Here is an 18,917-nt window from a genome sequence, read left to right as displayed (position 1 = left end):
TGTTTCCGAGTCCCAGGTCCCTTCTTTGTTGCCATTTGATTTTTCCTTACTGTTCCCCCATGGCTGTTGAATTTTTAGCTGCAAGGACCCTACACTATTTCATAGTGTTTAGGGTTGAGATGAGGGGAACAGAAGCGTTAGAAGATAGGATCCTGATTTGTAAACTCGGGAACCAAAGTAGAACACACAAGGAACAGCGAAAAGCCCTTTATTACTGTTTTATTTTTCAAACGCTGCTCTTAATAAGAACAAATTACTTAAGTGACGGTTTCATTAGAAGGATGCTGTTGTGGTCGGCGATCATCTATGACGGTCACCCATTATCTGCTGAAGTTGCAACATTCCCAGAGGTAAAGCTTGAAGTCTTTCCCAGCCATTAGTACGTGAAGATACGCCCAAGAACTTTCAAAAGATACATGGGATTTGGGAGGGAAGCGTAAAGGAACCGGAAGTCAGTTCTCTGTGCTTTTAAAGTAGGCAGTAATGAGTGGCGAAAGGCTCAGTGGGTGCTTGCTGCCAAACCTGACAACTTCATTTCCATCTTTGGTACCCACAAGGTGGAAAGAGAGAGCCAACTTCTGCAGGTTGTTCTCATGGATGCGGTGGCATGCACCCTAAATAAAAAGGTAGGTGTGACTTTTAAAATTAAAAGGCAAGCAGGCAACACTCCACCTGCTGTCAAACAGGAGAGAAGAAATGGATTTTCCCGGTGGGGGGGGGGGATAGAAATAAGCTACGAGGAACGTTCTCGTTGATAAACACAGTTGGCTTTAAGGTGAGCGAGGGGTTCTCCGAGGAGTCTGGGAACCGGTACAGCATAAAGAGGGACACTCATAATTGTTTACATGCTAACTCTAGGGCGAATGAGGCCAAGGAAAATCTCATCATCCCAAATTCCTAGCTCATTGATGTCCCAAATATTTGCTTCCTATAGAAAATGCTAATTAGCTGTGGGCTCCAAGCCATCTTCTGAAGTTCTTAATTGCAACGTTGTGTTTATTCAATTCTGCAAGTGCTCACTCTAAGTGCTAATGTTCTTGGCTCAGAACACTGACTTGCATCATATTTTTCATGACTCTGTTCTCAGCGACTGGGTCAGCCCTCCTTAGCTGTGACCAGAGCCTGGAGGCATCCACACCATACTGGCAACCCTGCGCTCCCTAAATGCTGAGTCTGATCCCATCCATTCAAGGATGCTCAAGCTAGCAGCTACAAAGAGTTGATACATTTAGAAGCAGGAGGAGAGGTACTAGTTGGCTGGCTCTTTCTCCCATCATCCACAGCTGTCCTCTGTACCAGACTGTGACTAGGAACTGGGAAGGATATCCAAATGTCCTGGCAGTATCTGGAGGTCCAATGCTCATCACTCCCTGAATCTCAATTTCTTCCTCATAAAACAAGGAGCGTGTGTGTCTCTGACGTCTAAGACTTCATTCAGAAATTGCTCCTAAGAATGGGAGAGGGGTGGGGGTCCCTTTCAACCCTTTCAAGAAAGTCTTACGCCTGAGGCCTCCACACTTCCGTCGTATCCATACCTTGTCTTTCACTTGCTTCTGTACCCACAGCCGCAGCTCTGCGTCTCAGCCAGGCAAGGGGTCTTTCCATCGCCTTTTCTCTGCCTGGGAAGTAGGTTCTATGTTCAGACACCAGAGTATGAATGAAGTTCAAAGATGGTTTCAGTTTCCAATTTCAAAGCCAAGTCTCCCCAGTTTTCCCATGCTCCATGTGGAGCCGTGTAAGAACCCCAGGGCAGGTTAAAACAAAATAAAACAAAAACCTATTGCATAGAGCCAAAGGCAAAATATAGGGTTTAATTAAAAGCTCGTATTCTTTTGCCCTTTCTCCACCCTTGAACACAACTAGAGATGCCAGGCCTCCTGAGAGGACATCAGTGACCCCCTAACTGCCAGTTAACAGCTCCAGAGACAAGACAACGCCTCGACCAATCAGGGCTTATTTTGTTGAATAAATGGGTGCTATGAGTAAGGAGACCACAACTCAGGCGTGCACTTTTTACATTTTTGTTGTTGTGTTTTTCCCATCAGGGCCTACGGGTAATTAATCTTAAATTAAGATCTTCATCAAGCAAAGCCTCCCGCACAGTAGCAATGATCAGGCCACGACAGGAAGTAGCTAACACTCTATGTAACTAACAAGGCTGGGACTGCTGCTCAGGACTGGGGGATTCTTCCCCCAAGAATCACAGTTTTGATTTCTACTTACAGTCCCTCTGCTCTCCGAGGCCTGAATTGATAAAGTCTATCATACCTGAGGAGATAAAAAGCTGCATTTTTCTAAAAGCAACAGTTGCGGCTAAGAAGTGCTAAGCATTGTTCTGTGGAATAAACGATAACACAGTGGCTAGCTGTTTGGGTGTTTCTCCTTCCCCTCCCCCCTTTTGCAAGCCCCACATCTTACAAAGAACTGACACGAGAAATTGATGGGTCTCTATCTCACTAAAGAGTTAATGTTTCCCTTGCTTCTCATAGGAGTTTCCAGAGAAGGAAAGCCAGTTTCTCCTCTGAATCCTGTGCTTTCCCAGAGCGCTTGCTTTCCTGACATTGTTAATAATAATAATACTTTGCTTTTCAAATGTTGAACTTCAGTCATTGCAGGGCCTGCTAAGCAGCCTGAAACTATAGAAAGAAGCCCCACCCTGCAACTGCCAGGGGCTTGCGTTGAATGGAATCGGAGACTGATGAGCCCCTCTGGGTAGCCAAGGATGCCCTGCGGGAGGTAGGACTATGGGAGCCCCACTCACAGGTCTTCAAAACATATCCCCTTTGAGTCACCCCTTTTACTAAAAATGGGCATTCTTTTGGGTTTCAGGAAAGGAGAATCCCTCGGACAAGCAGGTTACCATCCCGCTCCTCTTTTCACAAGGTTTCATTCACGCCCGGCGCTGTGAATGAATTTCCTTACTGGCTGTATTTTCGGATAGTCGTTTTGGGGTCTTGAAGGAAAGGAAGTGTATGCGGTCCGCGCGCGCGTGTGTGATCAGAAGCATCTCCACTAGAGTGGAGGACTGAGAGGGCAGTAAGGGGACCCTAAGATAAAAGATGAAAGAAGCAAAGGGAAGGCATCAAGAGCCTGGGGTGAACGTCGGCATATGGACGCCAACTTGCATTACGCAGAAAAGAGTCCCTCGGAGTCACGCAGCTGCAGTCCAACCCGGGCCCCTTGAGATCCCTGACGCTCTAGAAAAGCTAAGCTGACTGAGTGGGCTAGCCCAGTTCCCCTGCGCCGCACCCACTGCGGACCTTCCACGCTTTACTCGGCAGGCAGCTCACTCCAGTCTCCGCTGTCCCGCAGGCGGGCGCGCAGCAGCCCTCGCGAGACCCGGACACGCGCGCCCTGGGCTCCGGCGCCCTCCTGCCGGGAGCCCGGGGCTGGCAGCCTCTAGCGCGGTCGGGGCCCGACGGGGTGGGGTTAGAGACGGGGGTGGAGCCAGCTGAAGCCGGTGTCAGGTTGCTCCGGTAACGGTGACGTGCACGCGTGGGCGGAGCCATCACGCAGGTTGCATATTTTAGGAAGTGAGGAGGAGGCGCGGGCTCGAGCTGCGGCTGGGTCTGGGGCGCGGAGCCTCGGCGGGAGGAGGCGGACACGTGGCAGCGGCGGCAGTAGCGGCGGCAGCAGCGGCGGCCTCGGTCCGGGGCGCCAGCCGTCCTCCCTCTTTCCTCCCGCAGCAGCCCTAGTTCCCGCCTCTCGGCTCCCCCGGCCCCGCTCTCCCGGCCGGGAGCTGCTCTCTCTTCTCTCTAGTCTCCAGCTACAGGACCCGGCGCGGGGCCCGCAGCGCAGCCGCCATGGGGAAGGGGGTGAGTGTCGGGCGAGCCCGGGCCGCGGGAGGGGACCAGGGAGGAAGCAACTTGGAGACCCGGCTCTTGGCAATGGAGGAGCGGGCGAGGAGCGGGCGCTGAGCGCCGGCGGCTGGCCCGGAGGGGGAGCACCCGGGGCGGCATCCCCGAGCCAGGCGCCTGCTCTGCCTGCGCCCTCCGGTCGCCCTCACCGCGCGCCTTGTGCTTCCTTTCTCCCTCCTCCCTCCGTGCCCAGGGGAAGGAGTGCTCCTCCCCTTCCCCCCGGGGAGCTCCGCCAGGGCCCCCTCGCGGTGGCGGTTCTCGCCGCGTCCCGGCGCCGGCGAGGGCAGCCTCCGGGTCGATACTCCCTTCTCCTGGAGGCCCTGGGGCTCAGCCAGCTCCCCGCAGAGGCGACCGCCCTCCCCCAAAGGAAAAAAAAAAACTGGCTTCCCCTTACTGTAGAGCCAGCCCAAAGAAGCTGGTGCCAGGGTGTGACTTCACAACCCTAAGATAGCCTTTAAGGTATACTTTTGAGAGCTTTAAAATGGGCCACTTTCCATAACAGGGTGAGCCTTTGGTAGCTGGTGTTGCCTTCTTAACGTTGGGGAGGGGTGTGCGAATTTATGTCAGGAGGTGATTCTTGAAGGAGGCCAGGCTGAACCCTCCAGGGTCGCTGGGTATAGTCAGTCCGACAAAGGACTGGAGACTGGGCAGTTGGTGGTTAGAAAAGCCATGCCTGCCTCTTGTATTGCTGTCTCTCCCAAGAACTGTTCCCGAAGGGAATGGGGGGTCCGGGACATGACCACGTTCCCACCTTGATTGATTACTCCTATCCACCTCGGAAGAATTAGCTCCTGACCTCAAAACAGCTCAAATCCAGCGGATAAAAATTATAACCCAAAATAACCCCGAAAATATCAGTTCCTAGGGTGAAAAAGCACCAGTCATGAGAATACAGGTGGGAGAATCCACTCCATCCTCTTCTGGGTTGGCCAAGGGGTCAGGCTGTTAGACACTCTGCAGGTCCTAAGGCGCCTGTATACTGAGATGGGGCAGAGGGAAGCCCTTTCTCTAGAGACTAAATGGGTTTTCAAGGTGATAATTACAAGACTTGAGCCAGGCAGCGGTGAATAGGTGGGAGAGCACAGTGTGGGCCTCGGGTTCTGCAGCCTCAGAGCCAAGAGCTGCCTGCCTGCCTGGCCCCACTTCCCAGGAAGGAAAGGGCACCCGTGTATCGCACCATCCTACATACACCATCTAGGCTATTCCTATAAACCATGTATTCATTGTAACCCCCTCTCCTCTCCTCTGCCCTCAAAAAGTATCTTTGTCAAGTGGAGGCCTTGAGTGGCTTTGCCGGAGTACAAAGCCCGAGAAGGTGAAGTGGCTTGTTCAAGGTCAAATGGTTGTTTGGTGACAACAGGTGCCAAACAACCTGTTGCTCTACAGCGTACCCATCTCTTAATCGTGACTTTATGTGCAGAACTCTTCAGTTATCCTTCAGAAGGAATTGGCGTGTTTGTAAATAAATATTAAATATCTGCCAGGCAGATGTTTAAGTCAGCCATGCTGTAGGCCTTAGGTGAATCTCATATACACTGGAGTGGTACAGTAACAGTCCAGCCGAGTATTTAGTGGACGTTTAACCTAAGGTTTTTTTTTTTTTTTAATGGATGTAAATAAATGTCTAGAGAAACAAAAGGTGTCTGGAGGACTCATAAATCAAATGCTAGGCTGCATGCATGCATCCAGGTATGCGTGCATGTCTTTCGCAATGACTTATGATGGCTGAACTGGTCAGAGGAATAGTTCATACTGAAATGTTGGGATTTTTCCACATGGGGATTAAAAGGTGAGTGGCTCGATGACTAAAGCCCTTTTGATAATTGGTTAACCAGGAAGCTTAATGGCGCTAATTTTTAAGGTCACTGTGATCCCACTCCCCTTTTCTCAAGTGCCATCGGGCTTAGGTGTGGGCGATAGTCTCAGGTGTTTCTTCCTAGCTTTCAATGCCTGGGTCCTAAACATTTGGGAAGAAAGCGAAGAACCAGCTTGCTGAATCATTCCTGGATAAAATAGGATTTTTCCTCTTTTCTTGTTGAGTGTTTTTGCCAGTGACTCGGCTTAAATCCTCAATGAGGCCTACCACCCACAACCGTTTAGCTCACCAAAGGTAGACATCATAATTGTTTAGAAATGCAGGAGATTTTTAAGTTTATAAAAGATGGGAAAGGAGAAGGTCTCCCTAACCCTGCAGTTATGGGTTTGGTTTAATATTAACTTAGTTACCTAGAAAAGAAATACTAGTTTATGGGTAGTGATTTAAAGACCAGGCAGGGAAGAGGTTCAGGTGCAGGGCACACAAAGGGTACGTACCCATGTCAGCAGAAATGCTGGTTGTATGGTGACTTTATCAGCTGCCCTTTTGGAGCTAAACTGGAAAGTGTGACTAACTACCCACTGGCTGCTATAAAGCTGGTACTTTCAACTCAAAATACTGGAAGGCAGAGTCCTCCCAATGAAAAGTGGCCCAGCCCTGCCAGGAGCACTGGGACAGATCCTGGGAAGCCCAGGGAACAGAGCAGAGAGTGTGAGGTTGCTTCCACCTTTCGCCTGCCAGTCATACAGTGTAAGAGTACGACAGTTCCCTGCCTGGAAGGTTCTCTCCGTCCTGCTGGAAGGCTGTATGGTCTTGGCTGCTTGCTGTTTGTTAATTTGTAGCGTTCTCTGCTGGCAAGTTTGTAACAATGATGACTCACCTTGGGGTGGAAGAATAGGACATGGGGAGGCTGCTCTATAAACCTAGGAAGATAGAGAGCACCCCCACCCCACCCTGAAAAGCTTCATAAAGATCTGGTAGGGTGTTTATCCAGAAGAGGACTAAAGCTTAAAATCACATTTCAGAATAAGAAGCAGGTCCAGCATTAAAGCAGAGACTTGGCTCTCACCCTCCATCCCTGAACAAACCACGGCCTGAGGATTACTTAGCAACAAGTGCACAGATAAGTGGTTCTCTGCACATCGGACTGTTCTTTTAAGAATAGCTCAATAATGAGAGGGAGGCATTATTAAACAGCCCTGAAGAACTGAGTCAGATTTTTGCTTCATTTGAAGACAAGCAGGGTTTTTGTTGTTTGTTTTAAAGCAATCGCCCTGAAGCTTAGTTTCCAGTCAGGCCGGAGGTAGAGTCCTCACTCTGAAGATCAAGTGGAGGCATCTATGCCCCGTTTATAGAATGAGCACCATGCCAGTGTACGGTGCAGCTACTGCTGCTGGGCTTTACTAAGTCATTAGAACTGGGAGGCAAACCGACCTCCAGAAACTGCTGCCCTTGAGTCCCTGGCCCCTTCAAAGCCATGGAACAATTTTCCTTTCCCCTGAGAAACAGAAAAGACAGAAAAGAATGAGAAACACTTAACTGCTCCTCCAAGGAAAGCATCCACTGATATGACTGGGAACCCTTACGTTTGTCTAACAAGCAGATCCAGTCTTGGATTTTCCGTCATAAGCTTTCACTTCCCAAGTGAGCACTTTAACCACGATCATCGGTCGTTTTTTTCAGTTCTTGAAAGTCTCACTGGGTGAGATGGCCATTTCTCAGCCGGAACATCAGCGCCCAGGGCCCCCTGCCAGCCAGCAGGCCTGGAGAAGAAATCCGAGTGTCGGATCAGATGGGCTCACAGTAATCAGAGTGACTGGGTTTGGATAACAAAGCACTGGGCAGACTGTTTCTCCAGCCCTGCCAGCCCTGTCTAATTCTCGATTGCTCCGAGAACATGTCTAGTGGCTGCTGCTGTGAATTAGCAAAGGGAACGTTACAATGCGGCACCTTCAAAACACCTTCGTTTTTATATATTGTGGGGAGGGCACTAACCGAGTCAGGTCTGAACTTTCTCGCGTTGCCTTGAATTTGAGAGTGTGAGAGGAAGTGTGTTCTTTGGTTGGAGTCAGAGCGACTGTTCTCTCCATGTGAATCACCTCGTTAACTGTGCTGAAATCTGGTGTCGGGAATCGTAAGACAGCCTTAGCAGTTATTTGTTTGGTGTTTGGGATAACAGGTTCTGTCAGTGAGAAAAGAGGAACGCCCCCCCCCCCCCCAACATACACACACGCTTTCACCTTCTTTTGGTTTCATTTGGGTCCTGAGCCAAAGGGATTCTTTTTTTTTTTTTAATCCAATAGACCTCATTCTCTAGTTGCTTTGTGACTTGACAATGAAATATATCTGGGCATTGTCTCTTATCGGGTTTTATTCAAACCCCATTTAGTAACAACAATCTCATATTCTCTGTTGGTGATCTGAAAAGTTGATTGATGGTTAGCTCAGACTTTATCTTTAGAGCCTTTATTATTTGGGGACTGGTGATCATTGTAATGTTTTGTCATCTGTGGGCCATGGTGTTTGTCTTTCCAGTCTGTTATGCTGATGTTATTTAAGGCCTTGGGGCATTTGGGGTGCCCAGGCTCCATTTGCATTCTCCCTGTCAAGCTTCCATGGCACTGACTGTTTCTCTAGGCCTTCAGCGCCTTGCCCTTTTTAACCCAGCAGTCAGTTTTCTTCCTAGGTTTCAAACCACCTATTAAGAGTCCTGAGGGCTTACCCTAAACTGATGCCCCCCTCTGCAGTGCTTTTTGATTCATTCAGGCCTCTTGGAGAAGTTGATGTCCTACGGGTTTGGTGCTTTTAGTAAGTGGGAGAACCAAATACATTTCAAGAGGAAGAAAATCTGAGCTATAGCGATTCTTCACATGCCTTCCGATGTTTATTTTGTCAAATGATCCTGGATATACTCCGGCTGGAGGGGTGGACCGGCAGGTTGTTAAGAATTCACTGGGGAGAAAGGTTAGGTAATGTTCCCATGGGTGGGGGAACCCAGTGGCGTGGAGCTGTGGTGGCTCCTGTCCCTGTGGCCGATGGGCTACAGCCCAAGTTTCGATACTGAGCTGAGTTCACAAAGGGCCTAGTGCTCTGGCCTTGCTGGAGTACATTCCCCCAGCATGTGCATCTTCAGGAGTAAGAAGAGGCATAGAACAGGGGTTACCCCCTTGGTTACCTCCTCTGCAGAGAACTGCTAGTCCAGAAATGTCACTGTGGACTGGAGGGCCATGCCTGTCCACTGTCCTCCACTTGTCAGCCACCACCCAGCCCAGGCCGTGGTACTGCTCTCCTTCCTCCAGCCAGAAAAGATGAACTCAAACTAAACCACGCAGGCCCACTAGCAATTGGAAACATAGCACACAAGGTCAGATTGATGCTTTCTTTAAAATGAGTCTGAAAGCTGTTTCTATAGGAAGCAAGGAAGGGCAGTAATGTGTGTGGTTATCACAGTGACCTTTGTACAGCACTGTGCAGAGGACTTACAGACAGAGCTGAGTTTGAAGGTTTGACATGACAACCAGGAAAATTAAGGGATGCTACCCCCCTTGTGCTAACAGTTGGCCAAAATTGGGCAAAGCCTACTGTAACAACCAGTCAGATCAGCCTGTCTCTGACTTCCCTGCCAAGGTGGAGTTTGCCAAATTGAGTTTAAAGGTGCTGTCTCCATAGTCCTCTTGGCCAGCCATGAATTGGGTAGCATTCAGGGCAGTTACTTTGCCACGTCTGTAACCCCTCTTGATAGTCAAAAGCTTTTGTTTTCAGTTCTGGAAACAATGCAGGGGTTGTTTGTTTGTTGTTTGTTTGTTTGGTGTTGTTTTCCGATTTGACTAATCGAACTCCGGAATGCCTCCAGTGAGTTAACAGGTGTGACCGAGCTGGAGACTGAGGTTGACTGTTCAAAGACAGGTTGCTGCTGGGTGGACCTGTGGCTGCGGGGCTAGAGTCATGACATGGGCCGCAGTTAAAAGCCCATTCACCGACCTGGCTACCTGAGGTGGGATCTTGCCCTTCCAAGGAAGAACCCTTTGGGCAGTTTAGCAGGAATTTCAGAAATCTTTTTTGGTTTTTCGAGACAGGGTTTCCCTGTAGTTTCTAGAGCCTGTCCTGGAGCTAGCTCTTGTAGACCAGGCTGGCCTCGAACTCAGAGATCCGCCTGCCTCTGCCTCCCGAGTGCTGGGATTAAAGGCGTGCGCCACCACCGCCCGGCCAAATCTTTTTTTTTTTAAAGATTTATTTATTATGTATACAACATTCTGCCTCGATGTATGCCCGCACGCCAGAGGAGGGTGCCAGATCTCAGTACAGATGGTTGTGAGCCACCATGTGGTTGCTGGGAATTGAACTCAGGACCTCCGGAAGAACAGCCAGTGCTCTTAACCTCTGAGCCATCTCTCCAGCCCCAGAAATCTTGAAAAGGCCTCCTCAGCTCTCTGGCTGTAGAACCAGAGGTGCTGGTAGTGAGAAGCCTTGGGAGGCCACCCTCGGTGCTCCCTGGGTGCAGGGAAGGTCAAAGGGCAGAGGTAATCTGCCTGTGTAGGCCAAAAGTGAAAGATTGCTGGGGAGAAAGGTTCTCATGAAAATTTCACTGCACTGTGTGGGTGGGTGGGTGGTGTGGATGTGTGTGCATGCTGTGTGGTATGTGTAGTGTGGTGTGTGGATGTGTGTAGCGAGAGATCGTCGTATTTATTGTAATAGTTGGTAAATTTGAAGTTGTCATCTCCCTTCCCCAGACAACAGTTCCTTCTTGTTAATGACGAATTAGCTGAAGAAGAGGAAGGAACATTTTTCACGGGGATTTCTTGTTCCTGTGTTGTAAGGACTGGTCCGCGTGTGCTTTCTCAATGAAACCTTGTTACATATCACGATTTGCTCTTCCTGTCCAGGATTTTTTTTTTTCCATCTCCAAACATCCCTTTTGTCCAAAGCGAACAGTAGCGAATTTCCTTGAGAGTCTTTGGGAAGGTGGAGTCCGTAGGACACGCAGGCTGACACATGAAATGGCACCGTCAGCCTTGGAGTGTCACATGGAATATTTCATGCTACCACTTCCCAGTTCTTAAATTAGAATGGGAAAAAAGTAATAGCGTGGCCTACTCCCTTTTAACCAGCTGCCCTCTTGAAGATGGCACAGCCTGTTGAATGCCCCATCCATGGTTTTCCTCAGAGACACCCAAAGAGAGCCACTTGAGGGAGTGTCAGTGGCGGGCGCTAGTCACTCTGCTCCTCCATGGGGAGGGAGTGGGAAAGCGGTCAGCCTTTTCGAATTAAGAAAGGAGAAATTAAGGTCAGTGAAGTCCACAGAGGAAACACCTTACCACTCCCCTGCCGTGACCTTTGTTGTTAGTAGAAATAATAAGGACAGTGTTGTCTTACCCCACACCACAAACGCACACTCTTCCTCCTTTGGAATTGCAGTTCTTGGTGTCCCTAGGAATCTAAGTATCTCTTGATTCGCACCAGGAAGAACTAGCATTAAATTCTTGTTTTACTTGTGGGCAAGAACCGAATCGGATAAGCTGCCTAGTTCTTTAGGATAAACATTGCCTACTGGAAAAACTAATATTTTGAAGAAGTAGTTTTGCATGTTAATATAAAACAAGTAATTTTGCATGTCCCTTTTATAGATATCCCTATTTAAAACTGCCTTAAATAGCCTGACTTTATAAAGGGGGTTGTCTATTGGGAAATGTAGACTCCCCAACTTTGCTCTTAATAACTGTGAAGGAAAAGGCGTAAGCCCTGCTTTTGTGATAGGTGATAGAACTTTGGAAAGCGTCCAGGGCTGACTTTCGCCCGTATCTCTCTCCTCCCTTTTGGAGTGGAAAATGTGAGTCTGAGAATAGCTGTAGCCTGCAGACAGGGAGGCTGGGGTTCTGACACTGTGTCTCCTGTAAGTGTATTTCCATGAAACTCACTGAACTTGCTTAAAACTGTGGGCTGGATTTTAAGAACCAGTACAGACTGGCCACATCCACGAAGGAAGGGGCCCTTTAGTTCAGCGTCTCTGAACCGGCTTTAGAGGGTTGTGCTTTCCCGTTAGACATGGAAAGGGATGGGGCTCATCTGTGAAAGCCCTCTCGTTTCCTTTTTAACATGTATGTTTCACCTCAGCTCTGGCAGCAGAGCTACGCGCAGGGAGGCCCTCAGAGCTGTGGTTGCTCTGTAGCCAAGAGAATGTCAGGAATGTCTCAACCCCTCTCCACTCTGAGGAGATGAGCTGAAGACTCAAGTGAGCTGCTCTCAGGGAAGAAGACGTCTGTCAAGTCACAGGTCGTTGGATACATCTCCAGCACCTACTAATCTGAGCACGCGTTCTCTGGAGCCTTCCAAATTCAAGTGAATGCTGGATTGTGTGTGCCTCTTACTGTATGGTGGCTGAAACACATGCTTTCTGGCTTTATTTTCATTTGGGACAAGATTATAATGTAGATAGGATAGTTCCTGGGTATTTGCTTGAGTAGCTGTTAAATGTACCACTCAAAAGGAGAAGAGGGACCCATGGAACAATAGCCACAGGGCCCCCAAGCACTAGTGTCACCCTCTGGGAGGTGGCCTGCAGGGGAGAGGCCCCTTGCTCTGTGGACTGATTTTTTTTTTTTTTTTTGAGTACCAAGTTCGGGTTTCATACAGATAGCTCAAGCACTTTAAACAGGGTGGGGGAGTGGAATGATCTAAATTTAAACTATAGAATCAACATTTTCTCTAAAAATTCTTCCAGTTTTGAGAGGCGTAGGTGGATCCTGTGAATTACGCGATAACGCGCCCGCTTTTCCTGCATCCTGCTTGTGTCAAAACATTTCCAGGGCCTTTCATTTGGGGGAAAATTATTTTATTTTAAGGTTATAGAATGTGGTGGAGACTCCCCTTCCTTCTCTTTCTTTTTCCTTTTGCGCGCGCGCGTGCGTGCGTGCGTGCGTGCGTGCGTGCGTGCGTGCGTGCGTGCGTGTGTGTGTGTGTGTGTGTGTGCTCATTTAAGAAAACTTTAGGGACTTTTAGACATTCACTTCTGTCTGAAAAGACGAAATGCGGTCAGTGTCTTTATGTGAGCACTACAGATGTTTAAACATTGCTCAGTGTCTTTGCAGTGAGAATTTAATCACTGGAGTGATTGGCATTAGTGTATCATTAAATCCTCAAAAATGCTGCCTTAGGTTGTCTGTCCTTATGGTATAGGAAGGGAAATTGACCATCAGGAGTTAGTGACTTCCCTCAAGCTTCCTTAACTGGTGGATAGTGGGGCTCAGGACTTCGCTTCTGTCTGTGTGATTCACAGCGCAAACACTTGTAGGTACTGGGCTGGCCTCGAAATTACTAATGGAAATGTGGCTTCATTCCTTCAGTGGGCAGAGCGGAAAAGAATAGGGGTTTTAACATAGTGACCACTGTTCACCCCAAATGCAGGGTGACCTGGCAAGCTCTTTGAAGCCTGTTGCAACTTCCCCATTGCTCCTCACACCCTAGGGTGGGCACAGATGCCTTGCGTGGTGGTGGCAGTACTCCACCATCGATGGCTTTGTTTATGTACCGCACAGTATAAGTTCGGAGGTTGTCCCAACCAACATGTCCCTGCAGCCTCCACTCCCCTCCCCCGTGACACACACGCGAAATGCACAGCCTTGAGTTTTCAGACACTGCACAGAGCTCACTCCTCCCTTCCCCCTTCTGTAGGTTGGACGAGACAAATATGAGCCCGCGGCTGTGTCCGAGCATGTCGACAAGAAGGGCAAAAAGGCTAAAAAGGAAAGGGACATGGATGAGCTGAAGAAGGAAGTCTCCATGGTAAGTGCTGGGAGGAAGATTGGGTTTATGATTTTCTTAATTCATTGCACCAAGCCGGGTGGTGGTGACTCACAACTTTAATCCCTTTAAGCACTTGGGAGGCAGAAACAGGCAGAGTTTAGTGAGTTCAAGGCCAGCCTGGTCTACAAAGCAAGTTCCAGGGTAGCCAAGACCATTAAACAGAGAAACCCTGTCAATAATAATAATAATAATAATAATAATAATAATAATAATAATAATAATAATAATTGCATCTCGCACCTATGAGTGTATGCTCCTGCACCCTACCCATCCGTCACGGGGCTGGTGTAAAAGTGATCACAGCATTCGCTTTGCAGTTTTCCTCCCACGGTTGTAGAGGTTGCAGCCTCTAATTCTAAAAGTGATTAAAGGGTTAAACAGTTTCTCCATCCACTCTCCAGAAGCAATGGAAGTGTGGTTGGTACCCCGATGTTTGCTTCTCTATGAAGTATACTGAGCACTGGAGACCTGCAGCCTCTGTAGGCCGAGGAGGCTTTTATGACTGAGGTATCTAGTGTCTGCCTCCACAGATGAGGTCTTCATCCAGACTTCTAAGAGTTGTCTCTCTGTGACTTGATGTGGCAGGTGATGGCGGACATCTGTCATCCAGCGTTGACTGTCTGAGCAAGCCGTTAGATCAATGCTTAGCCTGTGTAGCTGTGGAAAGAAAGTTTCTCTCATGACTTAATAGGAGGGCTGGATGGTATGGTGCTTTTTTCCCCTTTTGGTGTTGGGGTGTGTACTTATTTTTTTCTTTTTTTCTTAGGACGACCATAAACTCAGCCTTGATGAGCTCCATCGTAAATACGGAACAGACCTGAGCCGAGTATGTCCTCATCCAAAGCCTGTCGTACCGAATTGTAGCTCCCTTGCTGTGTTTTGTTCCGTAGCATCTGACCCTGGAAGCACTGACAGCCACCATTGGCTGAGTGACCACGCAGAACTTGGGCTTCTATGCTGGCACTTCACTCCCTTGAAACCTCATGGGAGTGGACATTAGTGTCCCTGTTTTCTAGTGCATTGTGAGCACCTGGTTTTGAAAGTGGTCTCAAAGCCAGGCTCCTTCCCCTTTTGTCTGTGTTTGCCTGGTTCATGGAGGTGTGTCAGAACTTCGGTCACCCTGTTGTATGTGTACAAATTTCAAAAATACCTTCCCTCAAAATGGGTGTTGTATCTTTGCTATCTAGGGGCTTTTGACTGAGTTTTCTACCACCACTGTGAAACACGGTCTGAGAGGAGATGGTGTTCGCTCCTACAGTCACAGCCAGTGGAGTGACTTGCGTGGGTGGCCTTTGGAACACCTGCCCCTGGGCTCAGAGAGGGGCCTCAGCTCTACTCAGACCCTCTTGCCAATGCTGTGGGCCAGGCCATCTCTTCTCTAAGCATTTTACCCATTATTTCTTGTTTTCATTATATTCTTAGGTCAGCAGGCTATCTGGGACTCAAAGTCAGTTACCTCGGGTGCTGTGTGCCCCTTACTTATAAAGTTGGTTAGTAGCCTATAAGAGATCATTGCCAAATTAGGCAGGCTAGTTAAAGGCCCCAACCCAGTGCTAGGGGTGTAGATAGGGCTCAAATGTTGGGTCATTGTTTTATTAACCTAACAGTGAATAACCCAGCAGGGACTGGAGTCAAATGAGGATATTGAGTAATTCCTTGCTTTTCCTCTTACTGTTTCCTTTTTTCTTTCCTCACTCTTAATAGTTGACACCAATGTTAAAAATAACACAAACACCAAGCACATGTAAATAGACACTTTAGACAGGATGTCTTCTGTCTTTTTTAACCTGATATTTTGATAATACAAAAGTAACGCTGTTTTCTCCTCTTCACGTGAGTCTCATGTCTGCCACTGAGACAGGTTAGACCATGCAGGCTGCTGTGCAGTGGCCTTTCCGGTGAACACTGTTACTGACAGGTTGCCCGGGAGTTAGCTGAAGTATGCGTGTGGGTGAGCCCTTCGCTGCCAGGCCAGTGTTTCTATTACCATTGTGAGCATGGAGTTCTGTAGTTACCGCTTGGCTGTTAACTCAGTAAGCGCTTGGATTCCTGCTCTCCTGTTTGTGGGCTTGCCCCTCCCCCGAATAGGATGAACTCACAGAAAACTCTCAAACCAAACCGGTTTGTTAAGGTAGATACCTTTTCAGTCTAAAACTTCAGGGGGAAAAAAATCAACCTGATTCAGATTTTCCATGGTTCCAAAAAGATTTTAAATGAGGTCTTAGGGTATTACAGGTTCCTAAGGGAATGGGTTTTGTCTGCTGGAATCCCTTGCTTACTTTGGGGGAGGAGGCAGGGGTTAGGCAGGCTTTACCTGGCTCTGTAGCTGGGAGCCTGTTTCGTACCTAATCCTACTGTGAACTTCTTGTTATTAGGGGAGCGTGTTGGCTTATAATGGTCTGATGTATACCTCTCTACTCCTCAGGGCTTAACTCCTGCGAGGGCTGCTGAGATCCTGGCCCGGGATGGCCCCAATGCCCTCACACCCCCTCCCACCACTCCTGAATGGGTCAAATTCTGTCGGCAGCTGTTTGGGGGCTTCTCCATGTTGCTGTGGATTGGAGCCATTCTTTGTTTCTTGGCTTATGGCATCCGAAGTGCTACGGAAGAGGAACCACCAAATGACGATGTGAGTCATGTGGTTTCGGGAGCACTGTCGCCTCCTAGACCCTCTCTCTTCCTCTTCACACTTAGCCCTTCTTGCAGTCTGGGTCCTTCAGAGCTCTGGGCCGTAGCAGCTCTGCTGAGGTCTTGGCGTAGGTTGGGGCTGCCGCTCGTAGGTGGCAGAACGTAGCTCTTCGCTAAGGTGTATTATACTTGCCTAGAAAAGTTTCTTTAGAAGCTCATGGAAAGATAGTATTGTTTTAATAAATATAGCAGGAGAAATAGATTCACTTAGAATATTTGTAAAAGCTTTATCAAGTTAGTGACCAGAGACACACATACACACACACACACACACACACACACCATTCCTCAGGCTCCAGAGAAATAAATGTGAAGATGTGACACACATACACACCACACATACAAACACACACACACACACACACACACACACACTGGTCCTCAGGCTCCAGAGAAATAAATGTGAAGATGTGACACACACATATACACACCACGCACACATGCACACATACACACTGGTCCTCAGGCTCCAGAGAGATGAACGTGCAGATGTGAGTTTCCTATTTCTGCAGCCATGACCGCGCCAGATCTTTTCATTCCACCCGAAATCCTGACGATTCCCACTGTGAAGAGTCGCGGGGCTAACAGTCCTGTCTGCTTCCTTCCAGCTGTACCTCGGTGTGGTGCTCTCTGCTGTTGTCATCATAACTGGCTGCTTCTCCTATTATCAAGAAGCTAAAAGTTCCAAGATCATGGAATCCTTCAAAAACATGGTCCCTCAGGTACCTGCTGCTTTGTCCTTCCTTTTGGAGAGATTTGGATGGCTCTCTCAACATAGATTAATGTGAGGCTTAGATATTCCGGGTATGAAGTGATGCTGTCTAAGCAGTATCTGGTGGGAACGGCTCTAGGGTAACTCTTGGAGCTGCAGTGTTTTGTATAATGAATGGCATCTTTGCCGTAGGCTCATAGGCTCAGGTAACTTGGGATAAGTTCACGTGTAACTTGGGTGTCTTATGTTGAACTTTACCGTTTCCTTGTTGGGATCCATCTAATGGTGTCAACCGTCTTCCCTTCCAAAGCAAGCACTTGTGATTCGAAACGGTGAGAAGATGAGCATCAATGCAGAAGATGTCGTAGTCGGAGATCTGGTGGAGGTGAAAGGTGGAGACCGGATCCCTGCTGATCTCAGGATCATATCTGCAAATGGCTGCAAGGTAGGTTGCCGGGAGACTTCTGGCTAGCTCTGCTCAGTAGGCAGAGTGAACTGAGGGTCGCAGTAGCCCGTGGTGAGCCCGAGTACCCACCCTGCACCTACTCTTACACACAGGTGGATAACTCCTCACTCACGGGTGAGTCGGAACCCCAGACTCGGTCCCCAGATTTCACCAACGAGAACCCCTTGGAGACAAGGAACATTGCCTTCTTCTCAACCAACTGTGTGGAAGGTAGGGTATGTCAGACATGACTTTGTTTTTACTGTGGGTGGGGAGAGAGGGAGGGAGGGAGGGAGGGAGGGAGAGAGGGAGATGATGAGCACAATTGCAGCCGGCCAGCATGGCCCCGGCTCTCCTGGCAGTGTGTGGCAATCACTTCACCAGAGATTCTGCTTTGAAACAAGTTATTCAGAGAGCTCGGCCTTATTAGGACAGAAGTCTATGCGTTTATATTCAGTCTCTTTTCAAACCAAGCACATTCTCCGGCCTAGCTGACCATTTCCCTTCCCTGACACTCAAGGAACTGCACGCGGTATCGTCGTGTACACTGGAGATCGAACTGTGATGGGCAGGATCGCCACACTGGCTTCCGGCTTGGAAGGGGGCCAGACACCCATTGCTGAAGAAATTGAACATTTCATCCACCTCATCACGGGTGTGGCCGTGTTCCTGGGGGTCTCTTTCTTCATCCTGTCCCTGATCCTTGAGTACACCTGGCTGGAGGCTGTCATCTTCCTCATCGGTATCATCGTAGCCAACGTGCCCGAAGGTTTGCTGGCCACTGTCACGGTAAGATGCCCGGGACATCAGCAGTCAACACCACTCAGATCAGCTTGTGTGGGTGCAGGACTCGGCCCTGAGCCTCTTGTGCAGTCTCTAACTTCTATATTTATGTTCTGTATCTGTCTGTGTAGCCTTTGGTTCCAAATCGCATGGTAAACTCTGACAGAGAAAACATCAGCCTAGGTTTATCAGAACCCCAAAAACATAGCGTTGTTCTTAAGTTATCATGGAAGTTAAAACGGGACAGTGAAGGAGAATAAAAACTTAGAGGTCATTATGGAGGATCCACTTGATAAATTTTGTTGTTTTGCGGGGGAATGGGAGGAAGTTCCCACCATCATCATGAAGTTTTACCATCATGACTTCAGGAGAAGGTTGGGAAAATTGAATTTTAAATAAATTCCTTCCATATTAGGATGTAGTGGAATCTGTGTGGCATTGCAGCCTGGCTGAGTGACGTCCTCTGTTGCCTGCCCTGTCTGTAGGTATGCCTGACACTCACTGCCAAGCGCATGGCAAGGAAGAACTGCCTGGTCAAGAACTTGGAAGCTGTGGAGACCTTGGGGTCCACATCTACCATCTGCTCAGACAAAACTGGAACTCTGACTCAGAACCGGATGACAGTGGCCCACATGTGGTTTGACAATCAAATCCATGAAGCTGACACCACGGAGAATCAGAGCGGTAAGACAGGGCCACCTCACCCTGCAGCACCTGCTTGCCTTGCGTGTGTGGGCACAGGTGTGCTGTCGCACCCATGTGGGGGTCAGAGGGCAACTTACAGGATGTAGGTTCCAGGGATCCAGGCAGCTCATA

At 48.7% G+C, this 18,917-nt stretch overlaps 1 protein-coding gene across 1 annotated transcript in view; it reads left to right on the top strand.

The window, feature by feature from the left end:
- The first annotated feature begins 3,543 nt into the window (after positions 1-3,543).
- The window catches only part of Atp1a1 (ATPase Na+/K+ transporting subunit alpha 1), a 28,784-nt gene continuing 13,410 nt past the window's right edge, over positions 3,544-18,917 (top strand). Inside the window, exons 1-9 of the mRNA XM_038311048.1 lie at positions 3,544-3,815; positions 13,342-13,452; positions 14,240-14,299; positions 15,899-16,102; positions 16,770-16,883; positions 17,184-17,318; positions 17,432-17,549; positions 17,839-18,107; positions 18,587-18,785. Of these exons, the coding sequence (XP_038166976.1) occupies positions 3,804-3,815; positions 13,342-13,452; positions 14,240-14,299; positions 15,899-16,102; positions 16,770-16,883; positions 17,184-17,318; positions 17,432-17,549; positions 17,839-18,107; positions 18,587-18,785 (1,222 nt within the window). The 5' untranslated portion in view covers positions 3,544-3,803. The remainder of the gene's footprint in view (positions 3,816-13,341; positions 13,453-14,239; positions 14,300-15,898; positions 16,103-16,769; positions 16,884-17,183; positions 17,319-17,431; positions 17,550-17,838; positions 18,108-18,586; positions 18,786-18,917) is intronic.

Source organism: Arvicola amphibius, chromosome 14, assembly GCF_903992535.2.
Source record: "Arvicola amphibius chromosome 14, mArvAmp1.2, whole genome shotgun sequence".
NCBI lineage: Eukaryota > Metazoa > Chordata > Mammalia > Rodentia > Cricetidae > Arvicola > Arvicola amphibius.
The sequence above is the reverse complement of the archived record's forward strand: the minus strand, read 5'-3'. Positions and strand labels throughout refer to the sequence as shown.